Source organism: Alexandromys fortis, unplaced genomic scaffold (assembly GCF_014885135.2).
Source record: "Alexandromys fortis isolate MF-2015 unplaced genomic scaffold, M_Fortis_MF-2015_v1.1 scaffold_37, whole genome shotgun sequence".
Taxonomy (NCBI): Eukaryota; Metazoa; Chordata; class Mammalia; order Rodentia; family Cricetidae; genus Alexandromys; species Alexandromys fortis.
Window position 1 is genome coordinate 774117 of NW_026067914.1, and position 25665 is coordinate 799781.

The 25665-nt window shown below is 40.3% G+C and overlaps 1 protein-coding gene across 1 annotated transcript in view; it reads left to right on the forward strand.

The window, feature by feature from the left end:
• The window catches only part of Oxct1 (3-oxoacid CoA-transferase 1), a 109257-nt gene extending 100110 nt beyond the window's left edge, over positions 1–9147 (forward strand). The window contains exons 16-17 of the mRNA XM_050139057.1: positions 2922–3023; positions 7414–9147. Coding sequence (XP_049995014.1) covers positions 2922–3023; positions 7414–7455 — 144 coding nt within the window. The 3' untranslated portion in view covers positions 7456–9147. The remainder of the gene's footprint in view (positions 1–2921; positions 3024–7413) is intronic.
• Positions 9148–25665: the final 16518 nt, after the last annotated feature.

Genomic DNA, 25665 nt, shown 5'->3' on the forward strand with positions numbered 1-25665 from the left:
GGACAGTGAGTCTTGAAAGACAAATTGGAGTTTTATGATTGAAAAGAAAATCAAAGAAGGTAAAGGAGAAACTCATACAAAGTCTCAGAGGGGGGAAGAAAGCCCCGCCTGTTGAAGAACCTGCAAATGGGGTAGCTTAGCACAAGAGGGCAGCTGTATTCTGAACTACAGAAGAAAATCCAGTGAGGGGTCAGCTCAGGGAGGGATATGGATGCTCTCCTAAAAATGTGTTTATCAAGAGAGGGATGGGGAACCCTTCAGCGAGCTTTACATTAGTTAGGAAACTATTTTTCACTAGTCAGAACAGTATAACTTTTGTTTTTTCTAATAGACAAAGAGGAAGAGAAATCTAATTGAAAGGGTCCACCAGTGGTCTAGGTAAAAAAACGCAAAAGGTCCCAAATCACAACCCAGAGAGATAGTGTACAGAGAGATATGGGAGATTGGACTCACCTGGTTTGATGGGTAGAGCACAGCTGGTGAGGAAGGAGAGGCCTGCATTTTCTAACAAGAGAGAATGTCTGAGCTGCTGTGTCCCGGCAAAGATCGAGAAAGGAGGAAGAGGGAGAAGAGTAAGGGGCAGGAAAGAAAGAGGTTTAGTTTGACACCTTCAATTTTATGTTCCGGGGATTTAAAAAAAGACAGAGGGAGATTTGAGTTCAAAAGTGCAGTCACTACTGGAGTAAGCATGTGGCCACAATCAGCATGAACTGCAAGTGACGCTGTCGGAAAGGAAAGTCAAGGCAGCTAATCTGAATCTTTGGCATCTCAGGGAAGGAAGCTGAATGTTTACCTCTGTGAGTCATGCACAGCAGGTGCTCCTTTGTGGATGCTGGATGAGTGGATGAGGGTGCAGTGCTCCATGGATACTGCTGGATGAGTGGATGAGGGTGCAGTGCTCCATAGATGCTGCTGGATGAGTGGATGAGGGTGCAGTGCTCCATAGATGCTGCTGGATGAGTGGATGAGGGTGCAGTGCTCCATAGATGCTGCTGGATGGAGGGTGCAGTGCTGCATAGACACTGCTGGGTGAGAGGATGAGGGTGCAGTGCTCCATAGATGCCGCTGGATGGAGGGTGCAGTGCCCCATAGATGCTGCTGGATGAGTAGGTGAGGATGCAGTGCTATTAAAGGCAATGGCAGTTAAGGAACCAGAATTCCATAATCAGCACTGAGGAAAATTCCATTAGGTTGCCCTTTGAAAGCAATTATAATTGTTTCCTGTTGTGTGGATTGGGTTATAAAAGTTAGCTTCCCATCAGCACCTGGCTGTAATTAACTATCGGATCCATAACATACCCTTTATGGCGGTAATAAAGTAATTAAATTACTTACTTGTAAGACAAGGTAGTTTCAGTATCATTTTTGATTAGCCGTTAACAATTTAACTTTTAGATTTTCCTCTCCATTTTTATCAAACTTTTGTTTGCGCCTTAGACCACCAGATGAAACCTAATTCCTCTTAAATCATCGTTTCAGTAGAGTCAGCCATGTTGTCAAACAAACAAGGAAAGTAAGCATCCCTTGTCCTGTGCTGTTCCCACTGGAGGGAAAATATAAACCGGCTGGAGACAGTGGTTATCTTAGGCCTTTGCCTTGGCTTAGGCACTCTGCGAAGGAATAATACACCACACCTATACTGTAGCCCAGACATATTGCAGAGATTGTATTATCTTCCTATATGTGTCCTGTACCACAGCCTCAGGGAGGCTTTTGTGTGCTCTCTGATCACAGTTGTAAAGACAAGTTCCCCAGACCACTTAGCTGCGAGGTTTTGAGCTGTGTGTGTGACAAGCCAGCTCAAAAGCTAATGTTCTTCCCCCTGCGCGTTGCCTTCTCGCTTGCGCTGTATTTAAGCATGACAGTTTAGGGTTTGACATCAAAGGTGTCTGAATGTAAAGACAGAAGACTACAAATAATAGATAAATTTAAGTTCATGGAAGAAAACCTGGGAAACATAACCTTTAAGTCTGAGAAAGGAAACTCCTATGAGAGCTGACAGAGGAAGCCATGTTGCTGCAGAGAGACCTGTAGAGCAGGGTTTGAAGCCCCAAAGAAGCAGCTGGGTCTCATAATTAAAGCTTTTTTTTTTTTGTTATTACCAGCACATAATCTTCCCCAAGAAGTAAATACCCTAGAACGAGATGGCCCAGAAACCATCTCAGAAGACTTCTGAAGAAGTCTCAAGTAGAAAGCTGTGATGAAGGCTTTGTAGTCCTTTCCTGAGTCAGGTGATGCTATGGTGGTACCATCACGAGCTGGTACAATGGCCGTGATGTTGGAGATGGATTGTTCAGGCGGGGGTCAGCATTCCTGTCTGCCTTAGACACTACCACAGCCATTAGAACTGCTCACCAAATGCCCTCCTCTTGGGTCCCATGTGTTTCCTTGGGAATTTAAAGGTTGAAGAGCTGTACCAGAAAGAATTTGAACAGCTACTTAGTTAGGCTGGCTGGCCTTTCAGGGCCAGGGAAGCTTTTAGTTTATAATTACTCTTGGGCACCACAGTGTCTCCTTTTGTTTCCTACAATCGTTTACCAAGCAGCATTTTCCCAACATCCTTATCCTTTCTCTTTCCAGCTCTACCCTGCCTCCTTCCCACTCTGTTCATTCCTTTCGCTCTTCAGATTGTTGGCCACCTCTCTGGTCAATGTGTTAGAGCTAACAAATGGAAGACAGCTTAAAAAAACAAAAACCCAAAACTTATTACAATGCTAGAAGATGCCAATGTAGTCACCAAAGAGGCACTGGTTAAGGATCTGGTATCATTTATAATAGTTATAGTGGACATTTTTTCATTGTTGCTTTTCCGTCTTTGCTCATGGATCTTATCTCTCTTCTAGGAAGTTGAACGCCCATCTGTCTTTGTGTGACAGTTTTCATGACAAAAGTGGTCATTGTCATTTTCTTGACTTCCTCAGGCTGTGTTTGACGTGGACAAGAAGAACGGGCTGACACTGATTGAGCTCTGGGAAGGCCTGACTGTCGAGGACATAAAGAAGAGCACCGGCTGTGACTTCGCGGTAAGTGCTTCCATGAACAGCGCCTCGCGCTGGATCACAGCCTGCGTGAAGAAATGGTTTTGGGACACTAACCATCCGTTTCTGAGCGTCTAAGGGGCTGATCTGAGCAGGAATAGGAAAGGGAGCCTCCTGTGAGAGCTGCTAGAATAGTCAGTGTGTGAGTTAGGCCAGGGCTGCTGGGTGTGGGATGGGAGCAGGAGGACACACCGGGAGCTACCGGAGACAGAGGACAAGCTCCCAAGCATCTGCCCTGCCTGAAGTCCTGGGAATCATCTGTTCTTTGTCGTGTGGGGCTAATCATGATGTGAGCCGCTTGTGGAAAAGTAAGAATTGCTCACTCTTACACCCACCTGACGAGGGCATTTCCCTTGCGTCACCTCTGCGTCTTTACGCCCATCCGCTATATTAGAATGTAACAAGTGCAGGAGAATAGTGTACAGAAAACTCAGGAGTGAGAAACCCAGTAAATCTAAAGGGAGGATTTCTATTAAAATTTTTGTTGTTACACTTATTTATTTATACTTTAAATTTTATTTATTTATTGTGTGCGTGTGTAGAGGTGCTTATTATAAATCTTCAGTCACCTTCCTGTTAGGGTTGACAGATCGATGCAGTTAACTTAAAGTTAACCAAGGTAAATGGAATATATATGTCTCTAAAACAGTAAGTGACAGACCCCATTTACTAATTATAGTGAAATATAATGAGATAAAGTCAGAAAAAATGCATTTAACAAACATTGTTTGATACGGTGTTCACAGATTTCATATTTAACTTCCTGTGCACACAGGTTTGTTTGTACCTACAAGTGCATAGCAAATTTCCTTGAAAGGCCTTTGTTGTATAATTCATGTGTACATAGTAACCACTCCTGGTACTGTACCGTGGTCTTTTGTTTACTAACCTTTTCTGAATTTCCCTTTGGAAAAAAAGCAGTCTCCCAGCAATACCTTGCTTGAAAAGCAAATTTTAATTAGCTTTCTCGTCACCTCGGGGGAAGGAAGGGGATTTGTTTCTACTTGAACTCTTTAGGATTTCTTACTCCCGTGAAACAAGCAAACAGTTCTTGATCAGCCGTTCTTATTTCTTGTTTGGTTTTCCCTGTGTGGAATAACACCTGTGTCAGGTAACACCTTCAGAGATCTGCAGGAATTTCAGTTTCTGCTGCAAATGAATACACAGCACAAGACCCTCATTATCTAGCTATTTGTCATTCATGTGGGAGATTCAGAAAGAAATTGGCTGTTTTTGTTATATAGTCACATGGGGGGCGGGTAAGTGTACTACCTTGCTAGTTTTCCTATCTTCGTAGGTTTGAAAATGTCCCCATGGTCCTTCTTGTCTTTCTGTATCATCCCTTCCTTTTACTATTACTACACTGATATGGAAATTCATTTAAGAGGTATATTTTGAGGTTTTAACTTGTGTATGCAGTGTATACAAGTCAGGATCAACATTCCTATCCTCAAGTATTTCTTTGTGATGGAAACATTTAAAATCCTTTCCACCGGTGTCAGGACGTATGTGCACACTGCTGTTATAAATACAGGCCGTCACGCCAGTGCACAGCATCATATCACATGTTCTAACAATAACTCGGTACTCAGCGGTCGCTCTAGCTCATCCCTCTCTCCCTTCTCCCAACCTCTGGGAGCCACCATTCTACTGGGACCTTCTGTGACTTCCTACTTTCTCTGTTCTACATGCAAGTGAGATCATGCAATACTCATTTTAATGTGCTACCTTGCTGATTTCATTTAAAACATTGACTTCCAGTTTTGTGGATGTTGCCACAAAATTCAATAATTCATTTTTTTTATTAATAGTATTCTGTCGTGCATGAATACCATTTTCTATATCAGTTCATTGGGTGGTAGGCATGCAGATTGCTTCTCTTTCTGGGCCCTTATGAATAGGGAATGTAGTTGTATCATTGCTATAATGGTCTTATCATCCTTGTAGTTAGATTGCTAGATCGTATGCTGATTCCATTTTTAATTTCTGAGAAAATCTTACACTGATGTTCAGTGATGTACAATGACTTTGCTATTCTGTTCCTATCAAATGTCCCTGCCTTATCCTTGCCAGCACTTGCTCCTTTGTGATTTTACACTTGGTCTTAGCAGAAAGATCAAGAGCAATAATATCTCTGTTTCTTTGATAATTGCTAACCTAACTGGGTTGAACTAGCATCTCATCGTGGTTTTGATTTTTTTTAATGATTAATAATTTTATATATAACCTGTTGGCTTTTTGTATATTTTGCTTTCATGTCTATTCAGATATATTGCCCACTTTTTTTGTTTGTTTGTATGTGTGTTTATTTTGAGACAGGGTTTCTCTGTGTAGCCCTGGCTGACCTAAAACTCACTCTGTAGACCTGGCTGGCCTCGAATTCAGTGATCTACCTGCTTCTGCCTCCTGAATGCTAGGATTAAAGATGTGGTACTCCCTACACCCAGCCATGTTGCCCACTTTTAATTGTATTGAGAAATGTTTTTGCTGTTGGGTTGTCTGGATTCCATATATGATTCCACGTGAATTGTGGATATTGACTTTTTGTCATGGGTGTGTTAATTGTCGGTCCTTTCTGAGAGCATGCGCATGGGGGCTTATCCCCATTGTGCGCTGCTCTCTCTTTGCTTGTTCCTCTGCTCTGAAGCTTCTTTTTTGTTTTCTTCTGGTAGTTTTATAGTTTCAGAGTCTTGTATTTTGTGATTGACAGATGGGGAAGAGGGGGGTCTAATCCAGTTTTTCCCATGGACATCCAGGCCTCACAGCACCATGTATAAGAAGCCTAGCCTTTCCTCAGTGTTTTCAGTTTTGCAATATTGTTAGTGCGTTTGTCAAAAGCAAGTGACTTTAGATGACTGGCCTTTATCCTTTCCTCCAGATCTATGTCTGTTTTCATAAAAACACCATGCTGTTTCAGTCGCCATAGATTTACAATACGTAAAATCACCACACTATTTCATAGATCAGTTTTCATAGATTTGCAGTATATTTTAACTCAACTATTGTAATGCTTCCTACTTTGCCCTTGTAGCTCAAAATGCCCTTGGCTATTCAAGTATTTTTGTGGTTCCATTTAAATTACAGTATTGCTTCTGGTTCTATGAAGAAGGTGACTGGTATTTTGAATAAGAACTCCGTAGCTAGAGATGGCTCAGTGGTTAAGAACGCTTGCTGCTCTTGAGTAGGACCTAACTTCAGTCTTACACCCACACGCATGGTGGCTTTCAAGTGTCTGTAACTCCTGTTCCAGGGGATCCAGTGCCCTCTTCTGGCCTCCACAGGCATTACACACACATGATGCACATATGTGCATGCAGGGAAAACACTCATACACATTTTTTAAATAAAGAATCACATTAGATCTATAGATTACATTGAATAGTGTATACATTTTAACTATATTTGTTCGTCCAATCCATGAGCATAAGATAGCATTCTATCTTTTTATCATCTCTAGTTTCTTTAGGGCATTATGGTACTCATCTATGTTTGGACATTTGGGTGACCTCTACCTCTTCGGCACTGTGAATATTGCAGTTATAGACCCTAGTATACGGTATTTCTTTGAGATCCTGTTCTTAAATATTTTGGACCTATCCCAAGAAGTAGGGTGACTGGGCCATATGCAAGCTCCATTTTTAATTCTGTGAGGAACTCCTATGCCCTTCCACTTTTGCTTCTAACCACCAGTTCTCAGGCCTTTCCTTTGCATTTCTCTTACAATCACTGGCTTACAGAATTGTTTGTGCACTGGCCGTCTGAGTACCTACTTTGTGACACCATGACCCAATATTTTCACAACCAAGGTTCACTTCTCTCCCCTTGTGCTCACAGTTTGAAAGAAGGCTCATCCCAAATATTTATCAAATAATAATTAACTTGGGCTACTCACTAAGGGCCACGCTTCCAAAGAAAAATGACTCCCCTTCCCCTCACAGCCATCAGTTGCCAGTAGTTGTTCAGCTAGGTGTGTAACTTCATGAGTCCCTCTCCCAACCGTGTGGGAGTGTAACTGGCTTGACCTTCTGCACTATTGCTTTTCATTGTGTCCATACTTATATTAGTCATTGTGCGCTTCATGGGCCAAAGTGGAGGGGGGGGGGTGATTTCCTACCGCCTTAAAGCCCGCTATCCCTGCAATGTCATTTGCAGTGCATGTTAAGTTAAATTGGTTAGTCACTTATTTCTTTGCTGATGAACACCTGAGTTATATAAAGTAGGACGTCTTTACTCTGTATCTGTTGACCACGTTTGAAACTATTTCCTTCAGTCTTTATTTCTTAATTTAAAAAAAAAAATTAAAAATAAACTGGAACCATACTTGAACATGCTGTGGTAGAGTAAACTTTGAACTTTTCTTTCTCTCTTTCACCAGGTGTCACCAAAACTCATGCCAATGCAGCAGATCTCAACTTGAAATGTGGAGAGGACGTTTGTCCCAGGATGCTAAGATTTTCTTTTGAACACATAGGATTTAATTAAAAGGATGTCAGTAATCAAAATAATATATTTAACAAGAAGTTTCGACTAGTTTTCTTCTAGTATTTCTGGGTGCGTGCAGCTGTAGACTGTTCCCTTGAGTGTGTTCTAATGTTTCCACAAAAAAACAATAGGGAAACATTTCACTGTGGTTTTATTTCATAGTACTAAGAAGGTTGTCTTTGCCATTGGTGCTCACATTGAAAGGATGTTCATCTTTCATGCTGTATATACTAAACCATGACGTAGCAGTCCTGAGAGAAAGTTTTCATGTGAATTTGTGGCTTAGGCAGAATACTTTTTGGGTGACTATATATCTTTTGCTTTCCTCTTGTATTGAAAGAAAGCTCTGATTTGGTGATTTTGCTTGCCTCTTTAAAAATATCCTCCTGTCCTCCACACTTCCTATAGCCAGATCGATACCCAAGAAGGCAAACCGGAACGGCTCTGGGGAACGTAAGCAGAGGAAAGAACAAGGCATAGATCTATCAGGGTTGGCACCCCACCAGATGTTGCCTTTAAACAACCAACCATCTACCTATGTGCACTAACAGCTGAGGCTAACTACAGGAAGAGGACTAGAAACCTCCTGACATACTTGCCTAGTTCTCCTATTTTCAGATACTGTGCTATACTTTGTATTCAGAAGACTTTATTTCTGTTATTGAGGCTCAGTGTTTACTCATACAACATCTCCTAAGCCAAAAAAAAAAAAAAAAAAAAAAACCTGTGGGCAATTTATCATGAATCCTAAATCACAATAGAAGCAGTATTTACAAAAATGATCTTCCAAGCTATTTCCTCATTAGGCTCTCCATTCTGCTTAGCAAAGATCGTAAACAGTGAATGCCTTTTTTCTACAGGAAAAAAACAGTGATATTTTATCTGCTTGAGTGAGTTCACTTAGCAGAGTACTGTTACCTTAGCCTTATCTGTGTAGGGGGAAAGATGGGAGGGTCTCAGATCTGAGTTGTTAGCAAATCTTTGTGTTGGGGAATGAACAGAGTGGGATTATAAGGAATGCTCCTTCCGAAGTAGCCTCAGTCCCAGACAGTTACCAGGAAGCGTCAATTCAGAAGCTCCCTCAGGATCAGATAGGTGAAAGCCTAGGCACCCTGAAGCCAGGCTGGACAGCTGGCATCTGCACATTGGAATATACCGTTCTTCTGCTACTAATGATAGGAATGTATGCATGCTTTAGGTGACGGGTATCATTGCAACTTACTTCTCAAGTATAGCCACAGCTAACCTGTACAGTATGTGAAAGGGAAGACAAGCTTCCCCACATAGTATTCCCTGTGCAGTACTGCCTTTCTGACTGGCTCCATGGTTGAAGGCATCCGCTGCCAGCACTGATAAGAAGAACCTGTCTCAGAAGGCACAAGGTCCATGAGAGTAAATATGTCTATGGTAGAGGAAACACTTTGAAAATATTATTGTTGATATGGATATGTCTTCAGATGCACTTGCTTATCATTCCAGTCTGTTACTTTAAGACAAGGGGCTTCTAAGAATGTTTCCAGCGTTGTCCATGCCTGAATAGATGGCTCAAGAGTCTTGTTCAAAGAGTGCCATATTTTTAAAAACCTGTTAAGTGTTACAATAAAAATTACAGATTGACAGAGATAAATGTGTTGTTTTCTTTTCTCACATGGGAATGGTGTGGTTCCACATGGGGAAACACAATGACTGTTAGAATGACCACACATTAGGTCAGCAATCAAGTCATTATTGTTTCTTTCTTCATTTTTTTTTCAGGGTGTATGAGGTATTGATACGAGGTCTCTATGCAGTCCCAGCTGCCTGGAACTCACTATGTAGACAGGCTGGCCTTGAACTCATGGAGTTCTGCCAGCCTCTGTTTCCTAAGTGCTGGTGGGATTAAAGGCATGTACCACCATGCCTGGCATTAACTTTTCTTTTTGCTATACCAAATAGATAAATTTACATTCTACGAAGAGCAAAAGAAACATTACCTAAATGAATTCTGCTGTACCTTGCTCCCTATCACAGCCAATCATATCTGTGAAAATTGATTGTCAAGACTTCATATGTAAATTTTTTGCTTTATCTGACATTTTTCTTTATGGTACATTTCCATTAATCAAGTAGCATGTTGAGTTTTATTGCAGTTTTAAATATCTTCTTGTAGTCTGTCCAGTATCTATTGCTTCTCCACTAACAGTCTTTTCTTTATGGCCAGAATCCTGGAACCAGAGACAGGTTTCTTGTTTATTTATTTATTTATTTATTTTCAAGACAGGATTTCTCTGTGTAATGCTGGCCTTCCTGGAACTCACTCTGTTAGTCTAGGCTGGCCTTGAACTCACAGAGATCTGCCTGCCTCTGCCTCCTGAGTGCTGGGATTAAAGGTGTGTGCCACCATTGCTCAGCAAGGGCAATGTGTTTCTAAGATATCATTCTTGATAGCTCTCCTCTGTCTACTCTATGTCCAGGAATTGTCATGTGATATAGGGTATCAGATTATTTCTCCCATGTTCAAACACAGTGAGAGAGAAAAGAGTTTTCTTCCTCTTCTTCCCAGAAGCCAGAAGAATCTGATGTGGCTTTAGCATGAGGTCCTCCCCTAAACATATACATATGCACACATTGCTTTGTCATTGCAAAAGAAGAAGCTGACATTCAGGAACTGTGGAGGGAACTTTCTGGTTATCCTCTGGCCCCGAGTTCAGGTTTTACCTGAGCCAGTTTCCCTTCAGCTGACCCATAAACCAGCTTCCCAGTCTTCTGTCTTGTTTGCCACTTGCCGCCACAATGTATATTAATTCAGCTTTTGTGGTTTTGAGTTCTGTGTGGGACCTGGAGTCTTACAGGCTTGCATAGAGTGAGCTAAACAGGCTGTATCCTGAATCCAGAAAACACATAAGCACAGGAGTGGGTACTACCAGTCGGTAATAGGTTTACGTTGACTTTCCTCTTACGGTTGTGCACTCTAAAAGTATGTTATATACCAATGGCAATTAAGGAGAGGTTTAATCAGTGGATGGGTTTCTTTGGGACTAATATTACTTTTTTATAAGCTATTATATGATATTCCTTAAGCTTACTTTTGTTATCATTTATCTTTAAAATGAGATTATTGTTTTCCATGGTGGTTCCATAAGATGAAATTAATATATTTGACTTCAAAAAAGTCTTACGGATCTTTCAAAAACACCATGCCATATTATCTTAGTATGGAATTGATTGGCCCTATTCTGAGATTTCACTGTCTACCCTGCCTGTCTGTTGGAGGCCATATTAATACTAACATCAGGATAAGCATAAATACCAATAGAGGTAATATCTTCAGGTATGTGTGCCATGCTTGAAGTCTCTTCCATCTAAAAGTTAGACGTGTCTATCTATGGAATCTTCCAGAGATATTTTGCGAATAACCCAGCTTCTTTGAGATCTCTGAATGACTAACTGGACAGATGAAGTCCTTTGCACAATCACGTTTCATTGTGGTTGCTAAAGAGACTTGATTATGGTCACTGTGATCTTCAGTGGAGTACCCTTCTGGTAGTTTGGATGTAATTGGCCCCTATAAGCTCAAAGGGAGTGGCACTATTAGAAGGGGTGGCTTTGTTGGAGTAAGTATGGCCTTGTTGGAGGACATGTGTCACTGTGGGGAAAGGCTTGGAGGTTTCCTATGTTCAACATACCACCCAGTGTGATAGACCCCTTCCTGTTGACTGTGAGCTGTAGGACCCCCCCCCCCGGCTCTTTCACCAGCACCGTGTCTGTCTGCAGGTAGCCATGCTCCCTGCCATGGTGATAATAGACTGAACCTCTGAATTATCAGCGAGCCACCAAAATTAAATCTTTTCCTTTATAGGAGTTGCCATGGTCATGATGGCTCTTCACAGCAACAGAAACCCTAAGACAGCCCTCTGGGAAGGGACCTCAGACTACGGTATCCTGGCTGTTCTATAGCTTGACTTGCAATATCCCAGCTCTCAGAACTGTGGGATCCTGGTGCCCATGTAGCCCGTTCTGTCTGGCTCACTACTCTGCGGTGCTACATTCCATTTATTGCCCACTATTCAGCTCAGGAGGAAAGTGACTGCAGAAACTCACATAGAAACCCTGCTTCCCTCGGAGCCTTGCTTTTGGTTTAGCGGAAGAGGAAATAGCATCTCCCACTCTGATTGCCTGGAACTGGAAGGCCTTTATACCCTCTCCAGGTATGGGCTCCAACTCCCAACTTCTGCACACAATATGGGCAAGCGTAAAGAGCTGTGTTGGTCTCAAGCAGAGCTGCAAAAAAAGTACACACACACACACACACACACAGCACTGTGCTCTCAATGTATATGCCTGTTTAACAATTTTATGGCTGTCCATGGCTGGTCTGTGATAGTTTTTGAGGCACAATTAATAAAAACCTCAGAGAGAGAAATTGGGGGTTCACCTTGAAGATCCCAAAAGCAAAGCAGCCAGCCGCTGTCTCCTACCTCAACCTCAGTCCGGAATGGCAATCCTGCCTCCAGGAATCTCAGAATGAGACTGTGACTGAGAGCTGTCTCCTCCTGTTTTATAATCCTCATCCTCTCAGAGGCTGGGATTAAAGGTGTTCACCAAGGGGATTAAAGGCATGCACCACCTGGTATCAATGGCAAACTAGTGTGGCTACTGGGATTAAAGGTGTGTGTCACCACTGACTGGTCTGTAAGGCTGACCAAGGCAGCTTTTTTACTCGCTGATCTTCAGGCAAGCTTTATTTATTAAAATACAAATGAAACGCCACTACAAGTTTTCGAAATATATTTATAGAATTAACCTACCAGTTGGAAACATGGTTAATAGTAAGTCAGGCTTAGATTCCCCTTGGTTAAATAGTGATGTAACATCTCTTAGGAATATGTATGGGAAAAACGGAACCTAGAGGCTGTCACACAGCAATAAATAGTCCTGAAATGTCTATATTTGTTTAAGCATTGTATAATTTGCAAATCACCCAGAATATGTGAGGTAGCTTATTCGGTTTTCACAGTAACTTTCCAGGGAGACATTATTACTGCCACTAAAATTAACTTGATTAGCCTGTGAGAAGTAATGGCCACTAGTTCGTTAATCAAATGAGCCTTTCTAGGCTAATGGTGAATTTTGCTAAGGTAGTTAATGAGATGCAAATTAAATTCCCTGAATAGAACTAGATTTGTTGCTCTCTGCTTAAGCCATAAAGTAGAGTCCACACCCTTTAAACCCAATGGGACAAATATTCTGATTTTGTTCCCTCTGTTCCATACGGCTCTTGTGCATAACCTAGTTTATGTTAAAATGGATAGATAGTTCTTAAAACAAAACCGCTAATGTCCCCATCAGGAAAATGTGTCTGCGGGTGATTCTAATCACCCACATCTGCTCACTTGAAAGGCTTTGGTTAGACAACCAGCGGTAAGAAAGCTCACAGGACCATAGCAGGAAGCATTGACAGGCTGAAGCCATTCTGAAATTCCACTTTCCAGCTGCTGTCCATTCCTTGTGTTTGAAATGTTGTACATCAGACTGATTCAGATGAATCCCCTGAGAGAAGGCTCACAGTGTCACTGTCGTTCACAGAGGTTGACCTAACGAGGTCAACCATTCCTTCCACCAAGAGAGAAAGATTCTGTGGAATGAAGGTAGGAGCATAGCAACCCAAGACGCTGGGTGATGGGTTGCAGAAAGGCCTGCTCAGCCAGGTACATGTAAATGAGAAGCTTTAAGCGTGGCTATCACATTTCTTGGAAGGTAAGGCATTGCCAATTGTAAAACACATCATGCTTTTGTCTACCCTCTTATCAGTGAGAAATTATATTTTGAGAGTAGTAAGAAGTTTTAAATTTCTTGCCAGTACCCGACAGATTTACCAAGTGTTCCCTCCTCATTGACAAAAGGGTCATTGATGGATGTTTGGTGTGACTGATAGAAACTCAGGCAGTTAATGGCCCAAGGAAATGGCCTGTCTAAAGGTCTGTACATTTGAAATCTTCATGACCAAAGAGTTGTATTTATAAAGGACAAGGTCATATTGGTGGGCTTGGAAGCCTGTCTCAGCTTCTCCTCTGAAGCTACGGGGCGGCACGAAGCCGAGAGCCCTCAGCTATAGGATGCCAGCAGTTGTGTGATTCATCTTGTTTTCAGATATGTTAAATGTGGGGAATTAATGAATTGGAGTTAGTCCTCTAAGGTTGTTCTGAGTAACAGCAGATTAAAAAATAATTTGAATAAAAATGTTGCTTTCATGCATATACACCGTACTAACTGCCGAGAAAAATATCCTAGCGATCGACTTTAAGGGGAAGAGAGAGTTGGCACTTTTTTCCTATATTTGGAAATAAGTGCTTGGAAACATTTGCCAATCTATTCGCCAGCCTAGTGATTTATTCCGCCATCTTCCCATCACGGTTTTCCCAGTAGGTGTGGCACTCTCCTCCTGTCTTTAGCCCTTCAATGCCATCTTTTCTACACATCTCTAGCGTATATAAGTTATAAATTTTTAATTTATTTAATTATGAAAAGCCAAAATGTTGGACGAGGTCTTCTTGGTCTGGTAAAATGAACAGACATTTATTGAATACTTTATCGGTCAAAGTCAGCTTAGGAGACAAATCACATAGCAGATAGGACATAGAAAGTTGAGTGTACAGGGTTATTAACTAATGTAATAGAAATGAAGTTAAGAGAACTCTTAATAACATAGAATACAGCCAAGCAGGTAGCCACACAGGTTTAAAAAAGTCCTTCCAATGAGTGGATTGCCAAGATTCAGAGCTTGAGGAAAGCACGTGGCTGAGGCAACTGGAGAGCAAAGAAGTCATCATAGCCCAGTGCTAACAAAACCTTCTGGAAATTCCTTTGTTATGTATGTGAGGGAGAGACAGTCACACATCAGTCATCACCATGACGTCGAAAGGAAGTACCAAGGAAGCTGTTCCCAGGAAGCATCTCAGCAGGGTGCCCTACTGTGTAGATGCTGAAGGACTCATAGAGGAATCTGCTGGGTGCTGGACTTCCTTGTCTACCACGTATTGCAGGAGCAGGACCTGGAAAAGCCCATCATGCTGTGCTTGCTGGGAACTGGCATGATTCAGAAGCTGGGTGGTGGAGAAACTGAGCTTCAGCATGTTGGCAGAAGGCTCATACCAGAGACACATCTCTTTCTCCATAGTGTCCCTCTAGCACCCCATACTGGCAAGGATGAACAAACTACCACAAGGTTAAAAAAAAAAAAAAAAAAAAAAAAAAAAAAAAAAAAAAAAACCCTCTTTGCTGTACCAGTCTTCGTTTTCTTAGACCAGGTAAGGAAGGATAAATTTGAGTCTAAAAAGTAACAAATTGTTAATGATATAGGTACCTTATTAGCCAACATTGTGTAATATGCTACAGTTACTACACTAAGAAAGCATATATGATTTCACCTTTAAGAGGTTAAGCTTCTAGTGGAAAGAAATAACTCAGTCAAACAATGACATGTGAGAATTGAATTTTCCTATTTTATGAAGGGAAAGTATGAACACCATAAAACATTATTTGAGCAGTCTTGAAATTGCATTTTATATGCACGTCATCACATCCTTAAATATATCACAGCTTTTTTAAAAAACAAAATTGTAAGCATATTTAAAAAGCAAAAAAGTGACTCAACAGACAGAAACCCTAAAAAACAATAAGGAGATCAAGTAATTTGTGACTTATGATTCATTCAAAGTCACAAAAGGAACTTTGCCACAATGGCAACCCATGAGAAGAAATGGGTGGAGAGCAAAAAAATCAAACATCCATATGCTTGATTTTAGAAAATTTAAACTTCAGAGTTTCGGAGAAATCATAGGGCTATTGAAAGCATATGGAGTGAAATGATCCCGGTCCGGAATAGGGGAGCACACTCTTCAGTGTCTATTGTAGCCGTTTGATTATAGATGTTTTATTGTTGACGGAGATCGCGTAGATACATTCTGTTCTGAAGGGGTCAATTGAAATAGTCTGGTGACTCAGGAAATGCAGCGATGAGAATGCCACCAGCCAAACACAACCAGCTGTGCTTTGCAGAAACGCAGCAGTTGTGAAGTGACCTCGGTGTCATCTGTAACGTCGAGGAGAAGCAGAAATGTTCCGAGGACATCTGAGCCTGTGGCAGAACTGAACATACTTACAGGAGTGAACTAAGTCATAAGTCAGCATACTTGCAAGATGGAAATAGAGTTTCTCAAGATGATAACCGTGAAGGAAAACAGTGAGACCCAAGGAATCTCTGCTGTTATATCTTATAACTAACCGCACATGAACAGAACATGTTCTCAACCAAGGTACTAACAAATGTTAGGTTCAAAAGCAGCCTAGTGCGCAGTGACCAGCCCCCTTTTCTTTACCACTACTGAAGATGGAGCCATGGCCTCCAGCATGCTGGCCAACACCCCAATACAGACTCACAAACACAGCCTAAGCCTTGCCTTTTGAGTTTATTCAAAACCTTGGTGGCTATCCTTTGTTCTTTTTGTGTTATTTCTTTTATTTTACTTTTCTTTTTAAATGAAAGGGAAATATTTCTTAAGAATGATAAGAAATAGTTGTTCTGGTGTTGAAAACGAGGAAGAACCAATGGGGCTGACCAACCCAGCAACTACTCAGGCCCAGAGCCAGGGTAGTAAGTTCGCCCATCCCAACATCCACCCAGATCAGATCTGGTGCAGCATCTGAAGGGGTCAGTCCTGCAGTTTCAAAGTTTCAAGATCTCCATGATACAGGACAACAACAGGATATCTAAGAGGAGTCCCAGTGAGGGCCCAGTGTCAAAGTGTAGCAGAAACTGGAGACTTCAATCCAGACCAATGTCTCTTTGCAGTGAACACCTGCAAGTAATCCTGTATAGCTGTATAGACCAAAGAGCAGACGGTGTGACTCACTGTCTCACACTTCAGCTTCCACAATGAGATTTTCCTCTTTCTTCTTTTCTTTTAAATTTTAGTTTGTTTTATCTTGGGAGGGGTGTTGAAAGGCAGAGGGAGGATGAATGAGATCAAGATACTTGATGTGAAATCCATAAATAATCAATAAAAGGTTTTTAAAAAAAATAATAAAAAAAAAGAAATAGTTGGTCTAGGAGGCTATCCATTAACTGGATATTTCTATTTCTGAATAGATTTCGCCAGCCCCTGGGTAGGCTTTCTGATATGTAAATGGATGTGATACCTTACTCAGGGGGCTACTGTAAAAACTAAAAATATATCTTACATCCATGACACACAGTAGCCAGACAGCTAAAGATATCCCTTTATATTGGAAATCGGGGGGAAGAGGGAAGGGGTTGTTTGTTTTTCTTGTGTGTGTCTGTGTCTTGTGTGTCTGTGTGTTTTCCTTTTGTGGTATTTTTAGGGGCTCTGCATTTCCATCTTTGTTTTACCTTTGTATTTGAAATTTTACCATGTGATTGCGATTGTTCAGGTACAGTATTTGGAATAAAATACCTGTGTGTGTGTGTGTGTGTGTGTGTGTGTGTGAGAGAGAGAGAGAGAGAGAGAGAGAGAGAGAGAGAGAGAGAGAGAATATAAATCCTCATGGTTGTCTTCTATTCGTCTTCATTTTCCACTAAGAACACCTGTGGATTTAAAAATGTAGCCATACTTAGGAAAAGCTTCTTCTGGCCTTTTAATGAAATGTTATTTTTAGAACTGCATTGGGCCATCAGTGATTATGTTCATACTCAGGTCCATCCACTTTCATAAAGCAGACCGTAGCTCTATTAAAGGTAAAATGGGAATATATGCTTTTGAAAAGCAAGCAATGGATTTGCTACCTCTAGTAATGGTGGTAGAGTTAAAACTGGACAGAGGAAGCTACTAGAAAAACTAGATACAATCTCCTCCCTGGTCTTACCAAATGAGATGATCAGGAAACACACAATTGAGCTTCAATATTTCCAGCATAAAGTAGCACAATAAGGATACTCTTGAGGTTGGCGTCCAATAGCATCTCCTTTGATGCATTGCCAATTAATAAGATTTCTGATACCAAAACTAAGAAAGTAAACATAAAGCGACAAGAGCTTGCATAACTTTAGAAAACCTTATACTGTCTTTTGAATGTGGAAGGGGAACAGTGGAAACTAGAGGCAACCTTGAAGGAAGAATCCTGTCTGTGTTTTCTTTATTGTCTCTATTTGAATTTTCATATTTTGGACTGTTTCCTTCACTTATTTGATTGTTTTTCTTGGTTTTCTTGGCTTTCTTTAAGGGATTTATTTATTTCTTCCATTTTTTTTGTCTTTTCCTCCATTTCTTTAAAGGAATTTTCCACTTTCTCTTGAAGGGCCTCTAACACCATTATAAAGTTATTTTTATAAAGTTATTTATTTATTTTTCTTCTGCTTCATCTGTGTTGGGATGTCCAGGTCTTGCTGTTGTAGAACCATTAGTTTCTATGGTTCATGTTTCTATTGCTCCTTATGTTGTTGACCGTATTCTTATACTGCCGCCTACACATCTCTTCCTCCAATCAGCACAGGTGGGTCTTTGCTCTGGTGGTTACTCTTCCTCTACATGTAGTTGGGGCCTTTTTTTCTGGGTGCAGTTGGGGCCTGTGACTCCAGTGGTCCCTGACCTTCCAGGTGTAGGTGTGGCCAGTGGGTCCTGTGGTCACTGTTCCTCCTGGTGCAGGCAGGGCCCATGAGCCCGGTGGTTGCTGTTGTGGTGGGGGTTGGGTGGCAGGAGAGGGTGCTGCTGCCTGGCCGCCAAGCTGATTTCTTATTTGATTTCTGTTGAAATTTTTATTTCTTCTCAGTTTACTTTGGGTTTCATTTGTGGTTGCTTTAGTAATTTATTAAAGGGGGAAGTTTTGGCAACCGATTTTAGGTCTCTCTGATTTTCTAGTATATTTATTCAAAACTAAATGTCCCTCTAAGCACTGCTTTCAGTATTCAACACAAGTTTTGATAAGGATACTTTCAATTTTATTTACTTTAAAATATTTGTAATTTCTCAAGCTCTTTGATTATTGTGCTATTTCAAAATGAGTTGTTCAATGACATGCATACATATACCCTTATCATTGAGATATAAGAGATATCTGTGCATTGGTGGTGTGCAATAATTCAAAGGTAGAATATAATGGCTTGTATATTACGGCTATCACTATATTTAACTTTCATTTTCAAGTTCTAATACTTAATGGAATCTTGATGTGAGGGCTATTTTTATATCAACTTGATGCAAGCTAGAGGGTCTCTCAACTGAGGAAAAAACCTCCATAGGATTTACCTGAAGCGAAATCTATGCTGCGTCTTTGTGATTGCTAATTGACTGGGTAAAGCTTGCTGGGGAGATGTTATTCCTGGGTAGGTGGTCCTAGATGATATAAGAAAGCTGGCTGAATAAGCTAGAGAAGCAAGTCAGTGAGTAGCACTCCTCCACAGTCTCTGCTTTAGTTCCCACCCCCAGGTTCTTGACTTACTGCCCTGACCTCCCTTCATGATTGACTGGGACCTGAGGCATAGCTGTAAATTAAATAAACCATTTTCTCCCTAAGCTATTTTGGCTATGGTGTTTTATCACAGCAAAGAAAGACTTAAGGCATTTGACAATAGATGGACAGTTAAAAGAAATTTCTATACTTATTAAATAGAAAGTGTATTATGTTTCATGGAAAATACATGAAACCACAAAATCAAATGTTTTTTTTTTTTTTTAAGATTCTGAGAGTTTAAGAAACTGGAAGAAACATGCTAAAGTAAAGGTGCACAATAGGGAATATAACACTTGGGGAGAGCAGAACCCTTTAATCCGGCTAAAGCATCAGACAGACAGACTGTATTGTACAATGTTGTCATGTCTTTTATTTTTCAAAAGAATTTTATGTATGAATTTCCAGATTTGTAGTATTTAATTTTTAAAAAAGTTAGATCATTGGGTACATGAGCTCTTTCTCTTTGAAACAGTCTGCTATTAGAAGACTATTAAGAAAGGCCACACCTACCAATGTCTTCAGGTTTCCATATGCCATGTGCAGAGATCAAAAACTAAAGAGACAGCCTGGTAAACATTTGGGTATTCAGGAAATCTAGTAGGCACTGTGATAAGAATCAAACTTAAATCAACTAACGAATGAGCAGAACTTGATCCTTGGTGTCAGGGAGCTGCTGAGCTGGACCAAAGAAAGTATGCATGCACAGTGTTACCAGGAAAATTTAGGTTCCTTTTGGGCTTATTTTATCTTTAAGATGTATACTGTTATTTATTTATGTGTTTCTGTGTGTGTCTGGGTAAGTGTGTGTGCGTGTATGTGTGTGCGTGCATGTGTATATGTGCATGCACCTGCAGAGGCAGAACCAGGGTGTTGGATCCCCTACAGCTAGAGTTACAGGTTTTGAGCCACCTTATGGAGTTCCAGAAACTAAATTCTAGTCTTCTGAGAGGGCAGCATATCTATTAAGCCCCAAGCCATTTCCCTAGCATCCCATTTAGGGTCTTTAGTTTCATTAATAAATAAGTTCAAAACTCCAAAAGAATCTTGAGGACCATTTTATAAGAGTTTGAAGGAAAATCTGCAAGCTGTGATCTTGGCAGCTGTCAGGCAGAGGGAGATGAAGAAGAGGGAGGGAGGGAAGGAGAGAATTGTGCTTTTTTGAGTTAGGGTCCAAAGAAAGCCAGCATGTTCAGAAGTGGAGGGTGGTAAGCAGCTGCATGGTAGATGGGAGAGGAGCTTCAGAAAAAGAATGGCATATTCCAGAGGGTCAGGAAAAGCCTATTTAAGCTTTTGGCCAGTATCCAAAATTAAGACAGAAAGAAGGAAAAGGAAAAGTTATATTTTTTAGTTAGAACTCAGAAAAGCAAGCAGGCTCAAGAGTGCTACATGGTGGAAGCACTGTCAGCAGCTGCATTGGGGTGGACCTTCGGGGATGCGCACTGCATTGCTTCATCAGTGGGATAATTACCCTTCTATTGCCTTAGCATGTTTTCAGGTGAATCTGCTTTTGAGGGTGAGTGTCTCTTTGCCAGGTGATTGGCAGGCCCAGCTTTGATGTGGGATGTCCTTCTAATATATGTGTTGCTTTTATTGGTTAATGAATAAAGTTGTTTTGGCCAATGGCCTGGCAGAGCAAAGTCAGGCTGGAAGACATGAGATCTAGTAGACTGAGTCAAGGAGATACCATGTACCTTCCCAAGAAGCAAGAGGTAACAAATCACAAGCCTCTTGGTAAAATACAAAACAATAGAAATGGGTTAATTTAAGATATAAGAGCTAGCTAGATATATGCCTGAGCTCTTGTTCAAACAGTGGTATAATTAACATAGTTTCTGTGTGATTATTCGGGTCTGTGCAGCCGGGAAATGAACTCTACCTACACAGCTGAATTAATTCTTAAAGAAGGAAACAATAGCATCTACTATTATAATCTCTAGGGAACAACAGAATGTCATGACTCCACTCAGCACAAAAGCCAAAACTTAAATTCTATCCTTTTGACTAGGACAAAGGAGCTTTCCCTTAATGGTACTCAACAAGTCCCTGACAACCTCCATCTTTTAATATGTATTTTAAATCCAAAGCCAGGCACTTTTGAGGTAGGGTACAAAGCAGACAATGGAAAGAATCTACTTTCAATAGCCTCTAAGCCAGCAGTTCTTGACCTGTGGGTCTCAATCCCCATGGAGTCATTCATATACCAGAGATCCTGCATATCAGATATTTACATTACAGTTAATAACAGTAGAAAAATGATAGTTATAGAAGTAACAATCAATCAATCAATAAATAAATACATACATAAATGGTTGGGGGTCACCACAACATGAGGAATTGTATTAAGGGGTCACAGTGTTAAGGAGTGTTAAGGAGGCTGAGAATCACTGCAAGCTGTTAATTTTCTTAACAACAGTTGAGATCTCCCTGCCACAAATAAAGTGCAGCTTCCTTCTCTATGCATTCCTGGGTCCTAAGCATAGTGCATGAGATGCTACAATTGGCTGGCACTGGCATTCTCAATCACTGAAATGTTCAGATAATCGAAAAAACCTGGTACAGAAAACCGGGGCTGTGTTTCTCTATTTCATCCAGAAAGATAAAGAGTAAAAAGGTAATAGATCAAATGGGTTGAAGTGATAACAAAAAACACAATACACACACACACAAAACCCAAACCAGAAAACATTGCAGAAAACAATTATTTTCACCACTGCAATTGACTGGGACATTCTAAGTAAGTCTTCCAGAAGAATGCATTATGTTCCTGCTTGGTGTAGAGATACTGAGATAGCAGGGAACTTACCTTCTGACTGGCGGGAACATTGCCTTTCCCACGTAAGAGCTCTGTTCATTTTATCTGGAGAGCATCCCTGTTGATTTAAATCCCAGCTGTTCCCTGTGCTACAGTAGAGCGATGACTGCAGTGGCGTAGAGATCTACACTTCCCTCTGCCGAGTCCTCACGAGTGTTTATTCCTTTTTGCAATAACGGTTGAAATATGTGTAACGTTTCCCTTTAATTATCGAGTAACACTCTTTTGTCATTCACAATGATCTAATCTTAAACTTATCTATGTTCATAGGGAAGTCTGATTGAGAAAACTTTCAAGGAGATGGCATGCATGCATCAACAAATAGAGTTAAGATAAGTTGCCCGTGAGACTGAAGGAAACACGTAATATCACTTTTCACTATTAGTAAAAAAAATAACTTGGTAGAGAGAGTGGATAGGATGTGGGGAGAAAATACTTTCTTGAAATTTTTTACAGTGGCTTCTTTCTTGTGAGATCTAACTGGGGCAGTGATCAAGTTGGAAATTAATTGTGTTAATTTATATCATTTCAGAATTAAGCCAGGAGGAGCATTTTAATAGTTACGGGGCAACTGAAAACCAAACAGTGAACAATTATGAAGTCATTCCTGAAAATGAAAGTAAAATGCACTGTCCCTCTGGAAGACTTTCTGAGCATGTGCGATCATCTGCTGATGGCATTATATGACAACTGGGTGCTTCCTCCTGCCTCAGTCAACTATGCAACTGAGCACCAGTATGGTAACTTTGAGAAAAACCTGCATTTAGTTTTTATCCTTAGTTATTTTACTTGATGGATGCTTTGTCCCTGTGCACAGATGTGTACCATGTGTGTGCCTCACAAGTCAGAAGAGGGCTTCTGACCCCCTGGACCTGTAGCTATGAATGGCTGTGAGATATGTGGGTACTGGGAACTAGATCTGGGTTGTCTAGAAGAGCAATAAGTGCTCTTAACTGCTGAGCCACCTCTCCAGCCCTAACACATTTTAGTTTTTCATGGACTTTATTTTTTTATTTTACTAATGTCACATAGCCACAATGGTAGCACCACACAGAACAGTTTCTCTTCCCTAAAACATCTGTGTTCTATAGATTTATCCCTCTTCCTCTCTGCTTACCCTTGGCAACCACCTTCTGCTGTCACAGTAACTCTGCGACAGTAACTGTTAATGGAACTATTGCTTAATACCATAAAGGCCCCACACTAAACTCTGCATGAATTATTTAATTAAATCTACTAAAGCTTGTGCATTAAGTGGGACCAACCTTTTTGTATGAATGAAGAAAAGATGTGAACAGACTTAGCCACCTGTATGAAATCATCTAGTCTGCTGTGATCGAGCCAAGCTTCAGGTCCATGACCATGATGGTTTGCTTTTCACTGGAACCTATCCTATTGTCCCCATAGTGCTCTGAAATATATGAGTTTCTAATCATCATCCATTCATATCTGGCATTAAGTTGATCCAAAGCCAGAGCCCTCTTTACTTTATTAATTTTGTCTTCTAATGCCCCCTTATATTCAGCAAAACGGTTGAAGTCTCCTTGTCCATTCAATAGACAAAGTGCTTCTGTAGTTTCCTGTTTTCTTCTCATTTTTAAAAATTGCAAATAGATAAATAAACTTAATTTTCTTTTGTAAAACAACCTCTACACAGTGTCAGAATATTTTTGTTTTCTTTTTCAATTAAAATATAATTGCATCATTTCCCTAGTCTCTTTTCTTCCCCCAACTCCTGCCATCATAGACTGTAGTATGAGGCAAAATAAACCTTCTCTCCCTGAAGTGACTTTTTTAAGGGTATTTTTTTTTCCACAGCCAGAGGCAAAGAAGCGAAGGCACTAGTCTTATTTTATATTTTTTCCCATCAGCTTCAGAAGGTGAAGCTAAGGTTTGGAGAAGCAAATAGACTTGCTGAAGGTTGTATGACTGGTAAGAGGACAAATAGGATTTGGCCACACTCATGTGCATCCCACAGCCTGTTTATAAACTAGAGAAAAGAATAGCCATAATTGCAGACTTAATAATTAAAGCGAACACCCCAATTAGCTAATCCTCAGTTGCGCTCACACTAGACACACACAATGGGCAAGCAGCTTCCAGCAATTGCATGGACAGATATTTCAAGTGAGCTGTGGTTGCTATGCAGACAGCCCAGCTTTGCAACCAGAAGCAAAACAAAATCCATAGCTTCAGAGGGAACTTTGAAGATAAGTTTTTCAAAGGAACAGGTGATTGTTGAAAAGGTATTTGGATGAGTTTCCAGGAATGGCTATTTAATGTATTTAAATGACAGTTCTTACTTTCTTTCAAGAAACACAGGTCTCTGAGAAAGTTGAAGAGAGATAGTAGGAATAACAGTTTAAATAACTTTCTAAAATGTAGGCAACAGTGCCATGGAGCCCAAGTTAAGAGCTTGAATTTCCACTGTCTCTATATTTCTATACATAGATATTTTTCTGTTAAAAAATTAATGTGCCTTCAATTGAAATAGAATTGCATCACCTTCCCTTCTTCCTCTCTCTCCATCCTCTCTCAGCCACACTCTCTTCGACCCCTCCAATGCTTCTTCCATTCTCAAGTAGAAAGCCTTTTTCTTTGATTATTCTTTTATTATTATTGTTACATGTACATGTGTACATGTGTGTGCATGCATATATATACTCAAAATTTTCTGAGTACATTTTGTTGTTCTTATGTATACAGTTTCAGGGCTGATGACTGCATTGAACAATCAATAGGGAGGCTCATTCTTAAGAGAGGCTAATTCTTCTCCCAGCAGTGATGGGTTGTCTATAGTTCTTTGTCTAGGGATGGGACCTCCATGAAGTTTTCTCTCTTCAAAATTAGCATATCAACTGACATTACCATTGTCCCACTCTTGTTTATGCAATAATTTCTAGGAAAGTTCATTTCACAGCAGACTTCCTGATTTTCTGGCTCCTGCAGTTTTTTTTTTTTAATTTTTTTTTGCTCCCTCTTCCATGTTGTTCCTTGAGTTGTAGGTGCAAGAGCTGTAATGCAGATATATCCATTGGGACGCCCATATCCTGCTAATCTCTGCATTGTGTTCAGTTGTGGATTTCTGTGATGGTCTCCATTTACTATAAAGAGAGGCTCCTTGGATGAGATCAAGGTCCCATAGATAACCATGTTTATCTGTGGGTATAACAATAAGATTTGGAATATAGTAAGGAATTATGTTGGTCTAGCTCACCTTCCTGAGGCTGTTCAGGACAGCATTGTCAAGGAGATACTGTAGGTATCATTTCTACTATTGTTAGCACTAATAACAATAGGTGTGGGTAGGAATATAGTTCAATGGTAGAACATGTATCAACATTCACAAGGCTGTGGGTTCCATCATAATGATATAATAAGTCAAAACCAAACCAAACCAAATCAAAAAGTTGTAATTTTCTTGGATCAGTTATTTCACAGTTTTACATGATCATAAAATACATTCAAAGAAGTTAGAAACTCAAATACAATCTAAATATTTTATAAGATTTAAGACTTATTTGGCTATATTCTGGTATACCTATTTTGTCACAGAAAATATTTAATGCATCTTTCATGATAAGACATTTACTTTTATTTACATAGATGGCATAAAGGAAAAAAATATCCACTAGCTCAACCTAAAACAGTAAGATATTTGATACCATATTTATAGTTGCATTCTGGGAATAGCAGATTGGAAAGACAACCAAGGTTAATGTTCTAGTAATCAGCTAACGTTAATTGATGGAGACACTTCAGAGTCAAACAAAATTATCTTGACAGCTTTTCATTAGGATAACAACCTGACAGTCAAAGGACTACCCAATTTTTTCTTTAATCATGACAAATTATTAATAGCAGCTGTCTTAGTTTCTTTCCCGGGGC